The following is a 16025-nucleotide window of genomic DNA, read 5'->3' on the forward strand; positions in this document are numbered from 1 at the left end:
TTAATATAAAGGATTTAAAAAGATGGTTATCTATCGGTTTAACTCATGCTAACCCCCTGCTCAACCGCCCACGACGCCACACGGCCTGCCGCATGACCCCCCCCCCCCCACTAGTCCCCTATATAAACACGTGTCTCTAAATAGCTATCTTCATATTCTTAGGTTTTTTTCGGTAAAGTCACGTAGGTAAAAACATTAAAAAGTAAAATAAAATAAAAATCACGACGTTTCTCTCTTCATGCGCTACAGTAATTTTGCTGGAGCGGTTACACCTGATGACGGATGCTTGTGTTGCTTCCGAAACGTCGTGATTTCATTTAGTTGTATTCTTGGTTCTTTCGGTAAAGTCACGTAGAAGGGAAATAATAAAATAATATAAATATAAAACAATATATGTTTTATTGTTAATAAAATAATATAAATATAAAACTATATATTTTTATTGTTTACTATTTATATTATTTTATTATTTCCCTTCTACGTGACTTTACCGAAAGAACCAAGAATATAATTTAGTTATTTTATTTTATTTTCACCTACGTGACTTTATCGAAAAAACAAAGAGTACAAATCACATTATTGGGGGGGCCCCCACCTGACTCGATTGTTACACTGCACAGCCCCCTTCGCCGCCCCCCCCCCTCGCTGATAACGCAGTCAACTACGCGGCTGCGTCACGGACCATGGGGCTCGGCTTCGTGACGCCGCAGGGCGTCGCCCGTCGTCGTGGAGCGGCACGTGCTGCACCTGGACACGGCCGACGACGACGACGCCGCCGTCCCCCAGCGTCGCATCGCGGGGAACGGCTTCCTGCACGCCTCGCACTGCCGGGCGAAGGGGAGGAGAGGTTTACCACCTTGTGGCCTAGGGCAAGTGCTGTGAGCGAACACCGCCTAGGGCAGGTGCTGTGTGTGAACATCGCCTAGGGCAAGTGTTGTGTGTGAACATCGCCTAGGGCAGGTGCTGTGTGTGAACATCGCCTAGGGCAGGTGCTGTGTGTGAACATCGCCTAGGGCAGGTGCTGTGAGCGAACACCGCCTAGGGCAAGTGCTGTGTGTGAACATCGCCTAGGGCAAGTGCTGTGAGCGAACACCGCCTAGGGCAAGTGCTGTGTGTGAACATCGCCTAGGTAGGGCAAGTGCTGTGAGCGAACACCGCCTAGGGAAAGTGTTGTGTGTGAACATCGCCTAGGTAGGGCAAGTGCTGTGAGCGAACACCGCCTAGGGCAAGTGCTGTGTGTGAACATCGCCTAGGGCAAGTGCTGTGAGCGAACACCGCCTAGGGCAAGTGTTGTGTGTGAACATCGCCTAGGGCAGGTGCTGTGAGCGAACATCACTTATGGAGGATACATAGACAGAGATCACCCGTCTAGCCTTCAACAGACTGGTGGGGCAAGTGCTGTTAGCGAACACAGCCTCGGGCAAGTGCTGTATGCGAACAATGTCTATGAAGGAGACAAAGATCACCCATGTAGCCTACAACAGACTGTTAGGGCAAGTGCTGTTAGCGAACAACGCCTATATTAAGGCACGGTACAGCACACGAGGGGGTGGAGTTGGGGGTGGTGTTACCAGTACCATCCCCAGCCGCCTTTGTATTCCCGATGCTGATATTTACCACACACCGCGCCAGGAACTCATCTCTAGGCTGAGTCGACCTACGTGGGGAGATCCACCAGACCCCGAATTGCCATAGGAGCCGGATCCATTCCGAGGGTCGGTGGGCCGTTGTGTGTGTGGGGGGAAATTGCAAATGTGGCCAGAAATAAAAATAAATAAATAGGGAGTGTGCTTGAACTTTTTTTTAACACTTACATGGGACTATCGTTTTAAATGGAAAAAGAACGGATGATATAACACTGTTAACATGATAACAAATTTTTATTTAAAGCTTTCGTGACTGCAGGGATTCATATTCTTGGTTCTTTCGGTAAAGTCACGTAGAAGGGAAATAATAAAAATACAAAACAATATAATTCTCACGACGTTTCGACTGCAACACAAGCAATCATCATCAGGTGTGAAATCCACAGCAAGAAAATTTGACCGCCACTTTTTTCAAAATTTCTTGCTGTGGATTTCACACCTGATGATGATTGCTTGTGTTGCAGTCGAAACGTCGTGACAACTGTATTGTTTTATCTTTTTATTATTTTATTATTTCCCTTCTACGTGACTTTACCGAAATAATATGATAACAAATGTAATGTTAATAGCTTCAAAAAGTCAAAGAGTCTCCCACTCGTTGGCCATCGTTGTCAACGCGTGCCTGGAATCGTCTCCAGGTGGTCTCCAGAGCCCGGAGGGTACATTTCTTGTGGTACTGTCGCAAATTCGCACATCTGTTATCATGTTACAGTGTTATTATCCATTATTTTTACATTTAAAACGATAGTCCCATATAAGTGTCAACATTTTACAGGTAGGAACAATGTTCCACACTGCCCACCAGGGATTATTTGTCTGTCTGTCTGACTGTCTGTCGTGCATATATATAATATAAACAGCTCTTTGATTGGTGGAGACCTACTGCCGGGTACGGAGAGGGGAGGGGCCTAAGGAAGGGGGGAGTCAGGAGAGGGGCCTAAGGATATGGAGGGGGTGGTCAGGGGAGGGGCCTAAGGGGGGAGGGGCCAAAGGGAGGGGGGGGGGGTAAGGGGAGGGGCCTAAGCAAGGAGGAGGGGCCGATAGTTAAGGGGGTTGGCTACCTGGCTGGCTGCCTGGCTCCCTAAAGTCAAGTTATCTTTTATACAGGTAGGAAAAACAGGTTCCACACTGCCCACCAGGGATTATTTGTCTGTCTGTCGTGCACGAATGCACTGTCCAACCAAGTTCCTACCTGCCCACTCCGAAGGAACGTGTTTTAAAGCACCCTGTATTCCTCCAATGTGTGCGCTTCATTGCTTGTTTACGCTCTGACTTGGGTTTAAAGTCCACCATTATAATCGGCAGCCCCAAAGATGCCTCCTTAATAACCACAATTCACATTTAGAATGCGCATTCCATCCGAGGATCGGGCCCCATTTGCCCTTTTTTGGGGCCCAACGAGATCACGCAGCAACTTGCCCCCCCCCTCCCCCTGCTGTGTTTACAAAAAGCCTGGGACCGATTTCCAGTCCCCGGTCCGTCACCGATAGCCGCCACCGCCGCCCAGCCAGCCAATGAGCACCATCGTTGAGTGTAACAATGCGCGGTCAAGTAACACGACTCACCTGCAAGACCCTTGACTCGTTCTCGCTCTCGCGTCCCATCACGGCTGGGATGCGGTCCATGTTTTCAATGTTCCACAGTCTCATCGTGCGGTCCTGTGGAACACGAGCGACGCGCGTAAGTGCAAACCTCCCAGCCTCGCGTCATTCCGCTGCTGGGCGATCACACCCAAGACCGCGCGGGCCGATGAGGTTTTGGAGTGCATAGGATTTGTGGAGAGGTCCCTCCTGTTTCGCTCCTTGATAGATGTGATGACATCACTTGGGAGCCCTTCTTGCTTGAGCAAAGTGTCGCCTGATGAAGCTGCTTGTACTTACTGTCGAAACGTCGTACTCGGATTGTAAATGCTGTGGCTTTGCTCTCCAACACACCGGCGTTGCTGTACTAGTAACGAATTGGCCACGTTCTGTTTACGTGACAAACCTTTTCTAAATGGCTGTGTCGGGTGGTGGCGGGTTTCACGACACACTGAAATATTTACGCAATCTAATCCCAAAAAACTGTATTATGGAAGATATCGGCCGCGCAAGCCACCGTGTTAAACACACAGGGTTTAATAAAAACTAAGCAGTTGCACTTGACGTGCCCGCGCTGAATTTATTTATCGATGATTTAGCTTCTTAAACAAATCTGGCCACGTGTCGCACCCCCAGAAAGGGCATCTCGCACCCCCCAGGAACTGCGTGCACCCCCCAGGTTAAGAAGAATCACTGGTGGAGAGAGACAGCACTTGTCAACATTTTACTGGTAGGAACCAACTGGTTCCACCAGCCCACAGTAGATTATTGTGTCCGTCCGTCCGTCGTGCATCCAAAAATGGGAGGGGTGGGGCTGGGTAGAGAGGGGAGGGTGCGGAGGGGCTGGGTGGGGAGGGTGGGGAGGGGCTGGGTGGGGAGGGTGGAGCTGGGTGGGGAGGAGCTGGTCACCCCGTGGTGCCCTTATAAAACTCAACGTTTAACCTACTCACGCCGGCTTGTGCCCGCCCTCACAGTCGGGCATATTTGCGGAATACACCACGCCGCCGTTGACCCTGGCCATTGACCGAGCAACCCAACGTTCCTACCAGCTCCCTCCGCAGGAATGTGTTGGATAACATTGATCGTGAAAGCCTCCGACGAGTTTAAAAACCGGGGGGGGGGGGGGGGGCGAGAACGGGGGGTGTTCACAGATCGAGCAACTGAGCAAAGCGCGTCCGCTCGCTGACCTTCGAGGCCGTTAAAACCCAGCGCTTGTCCGCGCTCACGTCCACGTCCATCACCCAGTCCGTGTGACCCTTGCAAGCAGCACAAAGAACGATGGCGTTTGCTTGGGGCCTGCGGATGATTCCTTCCAACGGGTGACGATTTCGCAATTTTAGGTTTCAACCCGTTTCTGGCCATGATAAAACCAGTTGTGTTAAGATGTTAAAACACCAAGCAGAAACCTCTTGGCAAGGAATCATGTCTGCATTAAACACGTAAGACTTTGTGGTGAACATGCAAAGAAAACACATGCTCTGGTGGTATATGATGATGCATTGTCTTTGAAACTGATTGGTCCACACCAGTTGTAATTACTGGTGAAACGTCGTCATTCAGATTGTAAATGTTGTGGCTTTGCTCTCCAACACACCGGTGTTGCTGTACTAGTGACGAATTGGCCACGTTCTGTTTACGTGTCAAACTTACTAATTGGTTGTGTCGGGTGGTGGCGGGTTTAACTGACACGTTAATATATTCTTGGTCCTTTCGGTAAAGTCACGTAGAAGGGAAACAATAAAATAATTAAAAAAATATATGACTTTACCGAAAGAACCAAGAATATGAATCCCTGCAGTCACGAAAGCTTTATATCTAAATTTGACACGTTAATATATTTACGCGATCTAACTATAAAAAAACTGTATTATGGATGATATTGGTCGTTCTAGTTTGAAGGCGTCTGTGATGATGTTGGTTCTAAATGTGGGAGGGGAAAAACGGGAGGACCCGGAGAAAAATCCACGCGGCCACGGAGAAAGAGAGAGACACGCAGACTCCAAACATACAGCAGGCGTCAGGGTCGGGATCGAACCCACGACCTCCTGTATACGAGGAGAGGCAAATAATATCTCCTAGCCACCGTGATGACGATGATGATGATGAGAGTGAGAGAGAGAGACACGCAAACTCCAAACGTACAGCAGGCGTCAGGGTCGGGATCGAACCCACGACCTCCTGTATACGTGGAGAGGCAGATAACATCTCCTAGCCACCGTGATGTCGATGATGAGAGAGAAACACGCAAACTCCAAACATACAGCAGGCGTCAGGGTCGGGATCGAACCCACGACCTCCTGCACACCAGGCGAGGCAGTCAACATCTCCTAGCCACCGCGGCGTTCGAGAGGAAGCCCGGCTCATCGATCAAAGTGCTACGATGTGACGATCGATCTACTGCTGGATGGCCAGGTAGGTTCTACATAAAAGCGTGTTAAAACATTTTTTTTTAATACTATATTCTATCATAAAAAATTAAAAATATAATTTTTAAACATTATTTTTTTACATGTTATGTTTCGGCTTGGGTCTAATTGTCCACGGTCAACTGACGTTGGCTGTAATTGGCCACGGTGCCTTACGTTATGGCAAGCTTCGGGGCAACTTCCTGGAGTCGTGGAGTTCTTCCATTACAACATTCATGCTTACGGTGTGACGATCGATTTACTGCTGGATGGCTGCTATGAATCTCTACGCGATGTGCTACTTCGTGTGTGCCAGGTAGGTTCTGCATAAAAGCGTGTTTTTAAAAACTTTTTTTTTTAAATATATATTTTATTTTTGTTACCTTCAGCACGGCGCCCCTGCTGCCCGTAGCGGCGTCCCACACGACGGCGCGTCGGTCAAGACCCCCAGACACGAGCAGGGAGGCTTCCAAAAGGATATGATCGCGCACAAGATGAACACATTGACGACGACTAACAGCATCATGGGAGCTCCCTTGCCAGTATCGAAATGTAACAATAGGTTTTATACCTTCTTGGTTCTTTCGGTAAAGTCACGTAGAAGGGAAGTAATGAAATAATAAAAATAAAACATAATAAAATAATATAATAATATTATATAATAATATTATATTTTATTACTTCCCTTCTACGTGACTTTACCGAAAGAACCAATAAGATGAATCCCTGCAGTCACGAAAGCTTTAAATCGAGGTTTTATACCCTTTCCGGCAAATAAAAACCAGTTGTGTTAAGATGTTTAAACCACCAAACTGAAACCTTTTGCAAGGAATCATGTACCTCATTAACCACAGATACTTGTGGTGAACATGCAAACTAAAAAAACACATGCTCTGACAGTATATGATGATGCGTTGTCTTTGAAACTGATTGGTCCACACCAGAGACAGCTTTCTTTAGAGCCTCGTCTCACGCAGCGTTAGACCTGGAGGACAACACCAGAAGGCGAACAGCACAAGGACAATGCCACTGTCAGGGCATTGAGAGCTCGGGGTGAGCAGCTACATTATGGGACCTCCTTTGCCAGTATCGAAATATAACAATAGGTTTCATCCCCTTTCTGACAATAAAAACCAGTTGTGTTAAGATGTTAAAACACCAAACTGAAACCTTTTGCAAGGAACAGCAACATCATCATCATCAGCGTCGTCTCTTTGCCAAAGCCCGCAAACACTCACCCACACACTCGGCTACCATTCTCAAGCCAGGAGACGTGCAGTCACGAAAGCTTCAAATCAAGATTGAATCAGATGTGTTGGCAACGATCACGCCAACCGACTGCACGTGCCACGTCTGCCTAAGGGGCGCTGACTTGGTGTGTGGTAGGTGGAGGGTGACGGATGTTATCCTTGCAGAGTGGGTGTGTAGGTGAGGGAAGATTTTCTGTTTGCACAGAGTCACTTTAAGATGCTTTCTTGTTCATGTTTTTGTTTTTTTGTTTGTTGCGGTTGCACCCGATTCAAGAGCCGAATGGCTCACAGGGCTATACCTAATAAATGAAACTTGAAATCTTATCTCAACATAATTTACATAATTCTAGATTTGAAGCTTTCGTGGCGGCAAGGATCCATACTCTTTGGTTCTTTCGGTAAAGTCACGTAGGTACAAAATTAAATAAATCACACGACGTTTCGGGCGCAACACAAGCGTCCTTCATCAGGTGGGAAAGCTGGCAAAGCTGCGTGACTTTACCGAAAGAACCAAAGAGTACGGATTCCTTCAGTCACGAAAGCTTCAAATCAAGTTCGGTTCCAGTTCGTACCGTGCGGCATCAAACGGCGGCGCAGTTATGAAGTTTTTTTTTTTACCATCGGACGAGAAGGCGCAGGAGCTGACGGAGCCGCCGTGACCCCCACGCAATTCTAGAGGTCCGTCCTCACGGAAGGCTCCGGTCCGCACGTCCCAGAGGCGGAGAGTACGGTCCCACGACGCCGTGGCAACGAGGCGCCCGCCGGCGCCGAAGCGGCAGTCGGAGAGCACGTTCGCGTGCGACCTGTGGCGAGCGCTCGTTATCAGAGGCGTAGCCTTTGGGGGGGGGGGGGGGGCAGGGGGGGTACATATGTCCCCGGGCGCCAAGGTAAAGGGGCGCCAAAATGAGGCTTACAACGTCACATTATAACTTATTGCGGCGGGCGCGGCAGCCTGAAACTACTGCACAAATCTACACCTCAACCTAAAAGTTTATATATCCCGCCACACACAGCCTACATGTCATGTAATTACATTTTGGTATGTGATTAAACGGGGGGGGGGGGGGGGGGGGCCGCCAATTTTATAGTTCGTCCCCGGGCGCAAAATATCTTAGCTACGCCACTGCTCGTTATAACGCGTTTTTGGTGCTTTCGACCAGGCGACGTGACGGTAATCCGATGCGCTAACGCACGCCGCACGGCGAGATGGCGGGACAAATCAGCGCGCTGCGGCTCAAGAAAGTTGTTCGTCGACCGCTCAGACACCGCGAGTTCCGCGATAGAACGGGGGTCCGCGTTCCGCGTTAGAACGGTGCGTGTTCCGCGTTGTGTGAAAGGTGTTCCCGAATGGAAGAACCGCGTTTTAGCGAAAACGCGCTCGCGTGTGAGCGCGCATCAAGCGAGGACTTGCCGCTGTTTGTTTAATGAGGTTTAATTTTTTTAGTTTCTACTTGTAACTACGCCATGGTCGTGTTTTTGTTGACGCGGCCAGAGCGGGAGCGCGTTCGCTGCAGGGGGTTCGTGGTTCTAATCCGGAAGGCCGCCCTGATTAATACTGTGGTGGGTGTTGCCCGTAATATAATTTATTGATCGCCCTTCGCTTTGCGAACGATAGCGCCCATACCACGTGCACTCAATAATTATCAGCATCATTGTCGTCGTTAGTGATAGTATTACACCACGTACCCAGCCACGCTGACCGTAGCCACGCGTGTCGCAAGGTCCCACACCTTGAAGCTTCGGTCGTACGACGAGGTCACGACTCGCTGAGCACCGCAATCAAACCTGCATCCCGTGAGCGCTCCCTCGTGGTGATCTGTGGACAACGCAAGATGCACAATCACCTCGCCACGTGAAGTGCTTAAGCGAGGCAGGGTGGTGGTGTGCAGTGGTTGACACTCGCGCCTTGCGGCAGCAAGGAGCCGGGTTCGATTCCCGACACGGGCCCCTTTCTGCGCGTGGAGTTTGTACGTTCCGCATGGCTCACGGAAGAAAAAAAACACATTCCTGCGGGGAGAGCTGGTAGGAACGTTGGGTTGCTCGGTCAATGGCCAGGGTCAACGGCGGCGTGGTGTATTCCGCAAATATGCCCGACTGTGAGGGCGGGCACAAGCCGGCGTGAGTAGGTTTAACGTTGAGTTTTATAAGGGCACCACGGGATGACCAGCCCCTCCCCACCCAGCCCCACCCCTCCCACCCCCCACCCAGCCCCTGCCTCCACACCCAGCCCCTCCCCCACCCAGCCCCCTCCCTCCCCACCCAGCCCCTCTCTGCACGACGGACGGACACAATAATCCCCTGTGGGCTGGTGTAACCAGGAGGTCCCTACCAGTAAAACATTCAATGTAACCGGAATTGGTCAAACAACATCCGAATGCTGAAAAGTTACCCCGCAAACCGCTCGATTGGGATGTCGCGCACAGCGGCAACTCCGATTAGCGCGGTTGGCTACGTACGCTGTGCCAAAAAGTTCAACATACATGTGAGTTGCTGTTGCCTGCTGTTTTTAAACATCCGTTAACATACAACGTACGTACAGCAGCAGCAACAACACTGCCCCCCCCCCCCCGTCCTCACTGCGTAAACTCTTTAACGAGTCTTGAGACTCGGTGAGGCTGTCCCGGGGCGAACGAGCGTCACGATCAGGGCTGTCGGTAAACCCCAAAACAACAAGAAGAGGCATTTGTTTCCTTCTAATTCGGTACAACAACAACTAAAACCCTAAATTTCGATTTAAAGCTTTCGTGACTGCAGGGATTCATCTTCTTGGTTCTTTCGGTAAAGTCACGTAGAAGGGTAATAATAAAATTATAAAACATAATAAAATACAATTCTCACGACGTTTCGGCCACAACTCAAGCAGCCGTCCTCAGGTAAAGAACAGGTCTGTCGGAAAGACAGCGTCTGAATGAGCACGCTGCCAAGCATGGTAGTGCTCATTCAGACGCTGTATTTCCGACAGACCTGTTCTTCACCTGAGGACGGCTGCTTGCGTTGTGGCCGAAACGTCGTGAGAATTGTATTTTATTATGTTTTATGGTTATTATTTTATTATTTCCCTTCTACGTGACTTTACCGAAAGAACCAAGAAGAACTAAAACCCTCTCAATATTTCACAAAGCCGCAATGCCTGCGAATAACTCTCGCCAAGCCATCCCTTCAAGAGTCGCACGCAATTCCGGAGCCGCAGTTTCCCCGCCCCCCCCCCCCCCGCCCTCCCCCCACCCTGGTCACGGATAATAATAATAATAATTCGTCGTCGTAGTCGCAGTGGAAATAACCACCGCACCGTTGCGCTGCACCACGAGCGAGCAGCTGTCCACGTCCCACAGGCGGAGTGAACGGTCCACTGCGGTGGCCGTGGCCAGCAGGCGCCCGTCGCCAGACGCGTCGCAGCACGTCAGCGGCCACGCGTGAGTCTCGCACATCTGCAGAGGTTCAAAGTTCAAATGTCAAGTTGGTTTTGTTTAATCAGCTGAGAAATCAAGGGACCAGGAGACCAGGATAGAGTCTCATTTGCAAGAATATCCTGGGACATGAGTCTGGCAATATGGGGCGATGATTCCTGCTGTGTGTGTATAATCCCTTTCGGGTAACTTTGAGAAAGCAGTCTCCAATAAATTAATAATAATAATTAGACAGTCCTTTGTCAATCCTTCACTGCTGTGTGAAGGGCTACCCGAACCGTGTTGGTCATGGGAGTTGTTTGACCACGTGTGCATTCTCACTTGGGATCGTGGACTTCACAAACTGCTTCTGGGCCATCACGGAGTTAACCGCAATTGGAGTTAACGTGAATCATTGTACACGCAGACACTCAACGATAAACACTCACCAGCAGCTTCCCCGTTTCCAAATCCCAGAGTTTCATGGCCTTATCCCATGACACTGTCAAAAGCCTGCCGAGAAAAGACAAACCAACCGGTGGCCTGGAGGTCACTCCAAGAGTATGGTGTGAAAAAAGTTCAACATTAAACTAAAATATTTTTTTATTCTACCAGGTAAGGCCCACTGAGCTGTGATAGCTCTTTTTCAGAAGCGACTTGGCCACAAATTATAGCCCAACGAAGTGGCTTACCATGTGGAAATTTTTGGCAGCCAAATTAACTTAAAGCACGTTTCTAAATGGAGAGGGAAAAACCGGAGGACCCGGGAAAAAATCCACGTAATCGCGGGTAGAACACGAAAACTTCAAATACACAGCAGATGTCAGTGTTGGGATCGAATCTACGATCTCCTGTATACCAGGCGAGATAGTTAATATCTCACAACCGTGGCGCCCTTTGTATGTAGTGCACATATAACGTAATAATCATTGTCAGTATTGATATATGTGAAGTATTGGAAATGACGGCAGGAAACTCCTTGACGGGTAACACACTTTTTATTAAATCTTGACTTGTCACGATACAACGTGTGGTCTCTATTCTTCTGACTACTTGTCACGATACAACGATACAACGTGTGACCTCTATTCCTCTGACTGCACACTTCACTTAGCTCGTGTAGACTCTATGCCTCTGGCTACACACGCATCACTCGTCTCGTGTAGACCCTATGCCTCTGGCTACACACGCATCACTCGTCTCGTGTAGAACCTATGCCTCTGGCTACACACGCATCACTCGTCTCGTGTAGACCCTATGCCTCTGGCTACACACGCATCACTCGTCTCGTGTAGAACCTATGCCTCTGGCTACACACGCATCACTCGTCTCGTGTAGAACCTATGCCTCTGGCTACACACGCATCACTCGTCTCGTGTAGAACCTATGCCTCTGGCTACACACGCATCACTCGTCTCGTGTAGACCCTATGCCTCTGGCTACACATACTGCATGCTCACCCTACACTCCGCCTCTGGGTTACACAGAGTCCCGGTCCCTACAGGACAGCGGGACTGGGAACCACAGGGCCCTATGTCTTCCTCTCCGTCTTCAGTCTTCGCTGGTTACACTCTCCCCGTGCGCCTGTGTGCATCACCTTATATAGTCCCTGCTCACGGGAGACGGAGCGGATGCGGACCTCGACGTGAGCATCGCTCCTTAGTTAACCAATCACGACGCGCTATCTCTACGATCCGTTTTCTCCCCCAGCGCGTGTTTCCACTACCCAACCAATCACGCCGCGCTGCCACCCGATCACTCCCTCTCAAGCGCGTCACCGGCACACAGCCAATCAGCACCACATAACCCACGACCCCGCGCTGACCCCTGATCCTTCACCGTCAGCGCGCGTCACCACACACACAGCCAATGACTACGCGCTGGCACCCCGATCCCTACCCCAGCGCGTATCACCACTACATATGCACCCATAGGGCCAGGAACGACTGTCTGCCACTGTCCTGCTGTCTATCAGTGTCCACGAAGCCATGGTCTCCTGCAGCCACTGACTCCACGCTTCGCGTAGGACAATTACCTGCCCCTCGTAGAGTTGACAGAGCACTCGGTAATGTTATCCTGGTGGGCGTCATCAAAGCTCTTGAGGATTCTCCCAGTCTCAGTGTCCTGCAGCAAGGAGATTATCATGAAGCCAGAAATTAATTTCCACAGTACAGTACCCCCCACCACCCCCCCACCCTCGCCACTGCCGTGTGAGTCCTGAGGGTTATTTGACCATACTTCACCAGGCTAGTCAGCGAGGATTCGTGAAGACGCAAAGACACAGAGCATAGACCTTGCATCATAGTCTGGATCACTTTTGCAAGTGAGACGTATCCTGAGCCTGTACGTACGTCTGTTGAACTTCTTTCGCACCGTACGCAGGCAACCGTGCTAATAGAAGGTGCGGCGGAAGGACAAAACTAAACACAACAACAAGCAGCAAAGAGTAACAAGCAGTTCTAAAGAAATGGGTAGTCAAATCGAACCTGGTGAAACAAATGAACTCAACAATCTACAACAGCGGTGGCCAATACACCAAGCACTGTGATGATCCATTCTGGTCGACGTCAACGGACTCCGCCGTCCACCATAAGTCCACGTGACCAACATTTAGCGACAAGGGGGAGAGGAGGCGAGCTTAGATTGTGCGCCGCTCAAGGTTCGGAACGTCCGCTCACCCAGATCTTCGCCGTGTGATCTTCCGAGCAGGTGACTGCGCGCGTGTCCCCGAAACCGAAGTGGCAGCAGTTGATGCATCCGGCATGACCCCGCAGGACCTTGAATGGCAGCTGTCCACGGGAGAGAACACGCCCGACAGGTCCGAGTTCAATTTCGATTTAAAGCTTTCGTGACTGCAGGGAATCATCTTCTCGGTTCTTTCGGTAAAGTCACGTAGAATGGAAATAATAAAGAGTCAGACTCTGTCTTCTCGACAGACCTGTTCGTCACCTGAGGACGGCTGCTTGCATGGTGGCCGAAACGTCGTGAGAATAATTGTATTATGTTTCATTTTTATTATTTTATTATTTCCATTCTACGTGACTTTACCGAAAGAACCAAGAAGAAGGTCCGAGTTCTTTAACCTTGACGTGCCTCGCGGCCGTTTGGGCGAAACGTCGTCGAGAGCCGATGTGGAAATCCAGCCATGGAACATGTCCTCGGCCCACCGGTGCGGAGGAGCATGAGGAGGGGGGTTTCGTCGATCAGAAATCGATCGGTACGTGGGTCACGTATTACTAATGTCTGTGTAAGCGTTGCAATCTTGTCGGGCGGTTGGAGGGTTAACGACACGGATTTTGGCATGAAAACCACCGCATGGACTAACCCAACACACACGTGGTTAGTACATCACATGTGCACAGGTCCACGTATCCCTTTGCAGTGCTGCTTTTAATGATGAAATTAAACACGCGCGAGTATTTATTTAATTTATCTTTTTGTATTCTTGGTTCTTTCGGTAAAGTCACATAGAAGGGAAATAATAAAATAATAAAATGTATAAACAATAACATTCTCACGAGAAATATGTTTTTCTTGCTGTGGATTTCACACCTGATGACGATTACTTGTGTTGCAGTCGAAACGTCGTAATAAATTTTATTGTTTTATATTTTTATTATTTTATTATTTCCCTTCTACGTGACTTTACCGAAGGAACCAAGAATATGAATCCCTGCAGTCACAAACGCTTTAAATCCGATTAGCACGGTTGGCTACGTACGGTGTGCGAAAGAATTTCAACATACACACAATGGCCCTGCATTGATGTCCTCTAAAGAAGGACTGTTGCCCGAAACGTCGTCTATTATATCGTCGTCCCTTACAAGTTTACGACGTCGGTTGAACTCCGCTCTCTGCGCACCAGAGGTCGCAAAACCGGTTACCCGATACCCGCACCCGGCTACCCGTACCCGGCCGGGTACGGGTACAGGTTTGCGACCCTGGTGTGCGGCCGGGTACGGGTACGGGTAGACCGTGAGTCACTGGTGAGTAACTGGTTTGTCACTCATTTCCCAACGTTCTTGTCTCTTCTCACAATTCAAGTTCCTAGAATCAACCCACCCGCGCCTGCAACATGGCTTCATCCCAGAGGTCGCAATCAGGTACCCGATACCCGTACCCTACCCGTAGCCGGCCGGGTACGGGTAGGGTACGGCCGGGTACGGGTACCCGTTTGCGACCCTGGTGCGGCCGAGTACGGGTAAGGAATCAAAACCCGTTTGCGACCTCTGCTGTGCACCCGATCGGTACCTTGGACAGCGGCTCGTGCTCCCATTGGCCCGTGCGGACACGCGCAAGCTCCGCCCCCGCCGAGGTCACAGCCAATGACATCACCGCTTCGCTGTGGGTCCACCCCCCCCTGCTCGGTCTAGCCCCGCCTCTCCAAGATGCCCCGCCCCCCTCCACACCAGCTAGCCCCGCCTCTCTTCTCCTCTTCGGATGTTGATGGCTTTGGGAATAGATTTGAATATAAATTGTTCTTCCTTGGCTCGGCTAATTAAACCACCCAGATGTGGACGGATTTCCGCTAAGTGAGAAGATTAGCTCAAGTGGTTATTGTCTCGAGGCTACCAGTGACACCCACCACATGCGCACACACGCACGCGTGTTTGTGCATGCAATGTTGTTTAGTTGTCGCTACGGTGACGAGGGCGGTAGGAATCGATGCCACGCCGAATGCGTTCTGCGATTCGTATGGGCTTTGTTTCCGCTCGGAGAGTTGATTCCGTTTCTAAGATAAACTACACGTATTTATATTATTGGTTCTTTCGGTAAAGTCACGTAGAAGGGAAACAATAAATAATAAAAATACAAAACAACTTCTTGGTTCTTTCGGTAAAGTCACGTAGAAGGGAAATAATACAATAATACAAATAAAACATAAAATAATTCTCACGACGTTTCGGCCACAACGCAAGCAGCCGTCCGTCCTCAGGCGAAGAACATGTCTGTCGGGATGACAGCGTCTGAAAACAATACAATTATCACGACGTTTCGACTGCAACACAAGCAATCGTCATCAGGTGTGAAAAACAGCAAGAAAAATCGAATTATTCACTCACTCATCCACCCACCCACCCACCCTCACACTCATGAATTCACTCCACGATGTATTGGCGTTATCGTCTCCATAGCGCAGGGCGATCATCGCTAAGGAAGGTGTTATACTGAGGGGTATAGTGTTACTCACTCACTCATCCACTCACTCACTTAGGGGCCGTCCATAAATGACGTCACGCGATTTTGGGCGATTTTTGAACGACACCCCCCCCCCCCCCCATCGTCACACGGCGTCACAAAAAGTCAGACCCCCCCCTCCAATGTGACGTCACAAAGCTCTGCCCCCCCCCCCCCCAAAGAAAATAAAACATGCTTCAAATCGCTTTAAAACTATTGTCATTGTAGTGCCTATTTAATGTGGCGCTGCACTCTGATGTTGGAGGAGAAAACATTTATTACAAAGTCTATTTAATTAAGTAGAACGTGTTGTCTCTATATTTTTTTATGATATAATATAGTATTGTCATCAGTATGCCATAAGTATCCGAAGTTTGCAGTCGATACCACATTGGGAAGTGGGTTAAAATTGAGTTACAAGATTTGAGGATACGACAACAACGACAAGAACAGACAGAGTGAGTTAAATAAAAGCGCGTAATAAAATGGGACCCTTTTGCCAGTATCATAGTATAACACATTCCTGCGGAGGGAGCTGGTAGGAACGTTGGGTTGCTCGGTCAATGGCCAGGGTCAAAGC

At 49.5% G+C, this 16025-nt stretch overlaps 2 protein-coding genes across 2 annotated transcripts in view; both read right to left on the minus strand.

Moving 5' to 3' along the window:
• Nucleotides 1-486: 486 nt before the first annotated feature.
• Nucleotides 487-14599, minus strand: WDR88 (WD repeat domain 88). The gene is made up of 12 exons (XM_078619453.1): nt 14519-14599; nt 12946-13056; nt 12303-12391; nt 10717-10780; nt 10116-10309; nt 9415-9496; nt 8568-8899; nt 7435-7684; nt 6015-6221; nt 4414-4482; nt 3212-3304; nt 487-824 (listed from the first exon to the last, which is right to left on the minus strand). Exons 1-12 carry the CDS (start codon nt 14597-14599, stop codon nt 675-677), a joined length of 1722 nt encoding a protein of 573 aa, XP_078475579.1. The 3' UTR covers nt 487-674.
• A 209-nt stretch (nt 14600-14808) lies between these two features.
• LOC144736810 (SNF-related serine/threonine-protein kinase-like) overlaps nt 14809-16025 on the minus strand; it is a 13823-nt gene continuing 12606 nt past the window's right edge. Inside the window, exon 4 of the mRNA XM_078619454.1 lies at nt 14809-14835. Coding sequence (XP_078475580.1) covers nt 14809-14835 — 27 coding nt within the window. The remainder of the gene's footprint in view (nt 14836-16025) is intronic.

The sequence above is a fragment of the Lampetra planeri genome, chromosome 63 (genome assembly GCF_965212315.1).
Source record: "Lampetra planeri chromosome 63, kcLamPlan1.2.h2, whole genome shotgun sequence".
NCBI lineage: Eukaryota > Metazoa > Chordata > Hyperoartia > Petromyzontiformes > Petromyzontidae > Lampetra > Lampetra planeri.

What these genes read in the sequence shown, in the direction of transcription:
- WDR88 (XM_078619453.1), bottom strand. Translation starts at nt 14,599, where the DNA reads ATGTCATTGGCTGTGACCTCGGCGGGGGCGGAGCTTGCGCGTGTCCGC. An exon ending in GGGTTTTAACGGCCTCGAAG is followed by an intron (nt 3,305 to 4,413) that starts GTCAGCGAGCGG and finishes CGTGTTCCACAG; the next exon opens with GACCGCACGATGAGACTGTG. An exon ending in ACGAGTCAAGGGTCTTGCAG is followed by an intron (nt 825 to 3,211) that starts GTGAGTCGTGTT and finishes TTCGCCCGGCAG; the next exon opens with TGCGAGGCGTGCAGGAAGCC.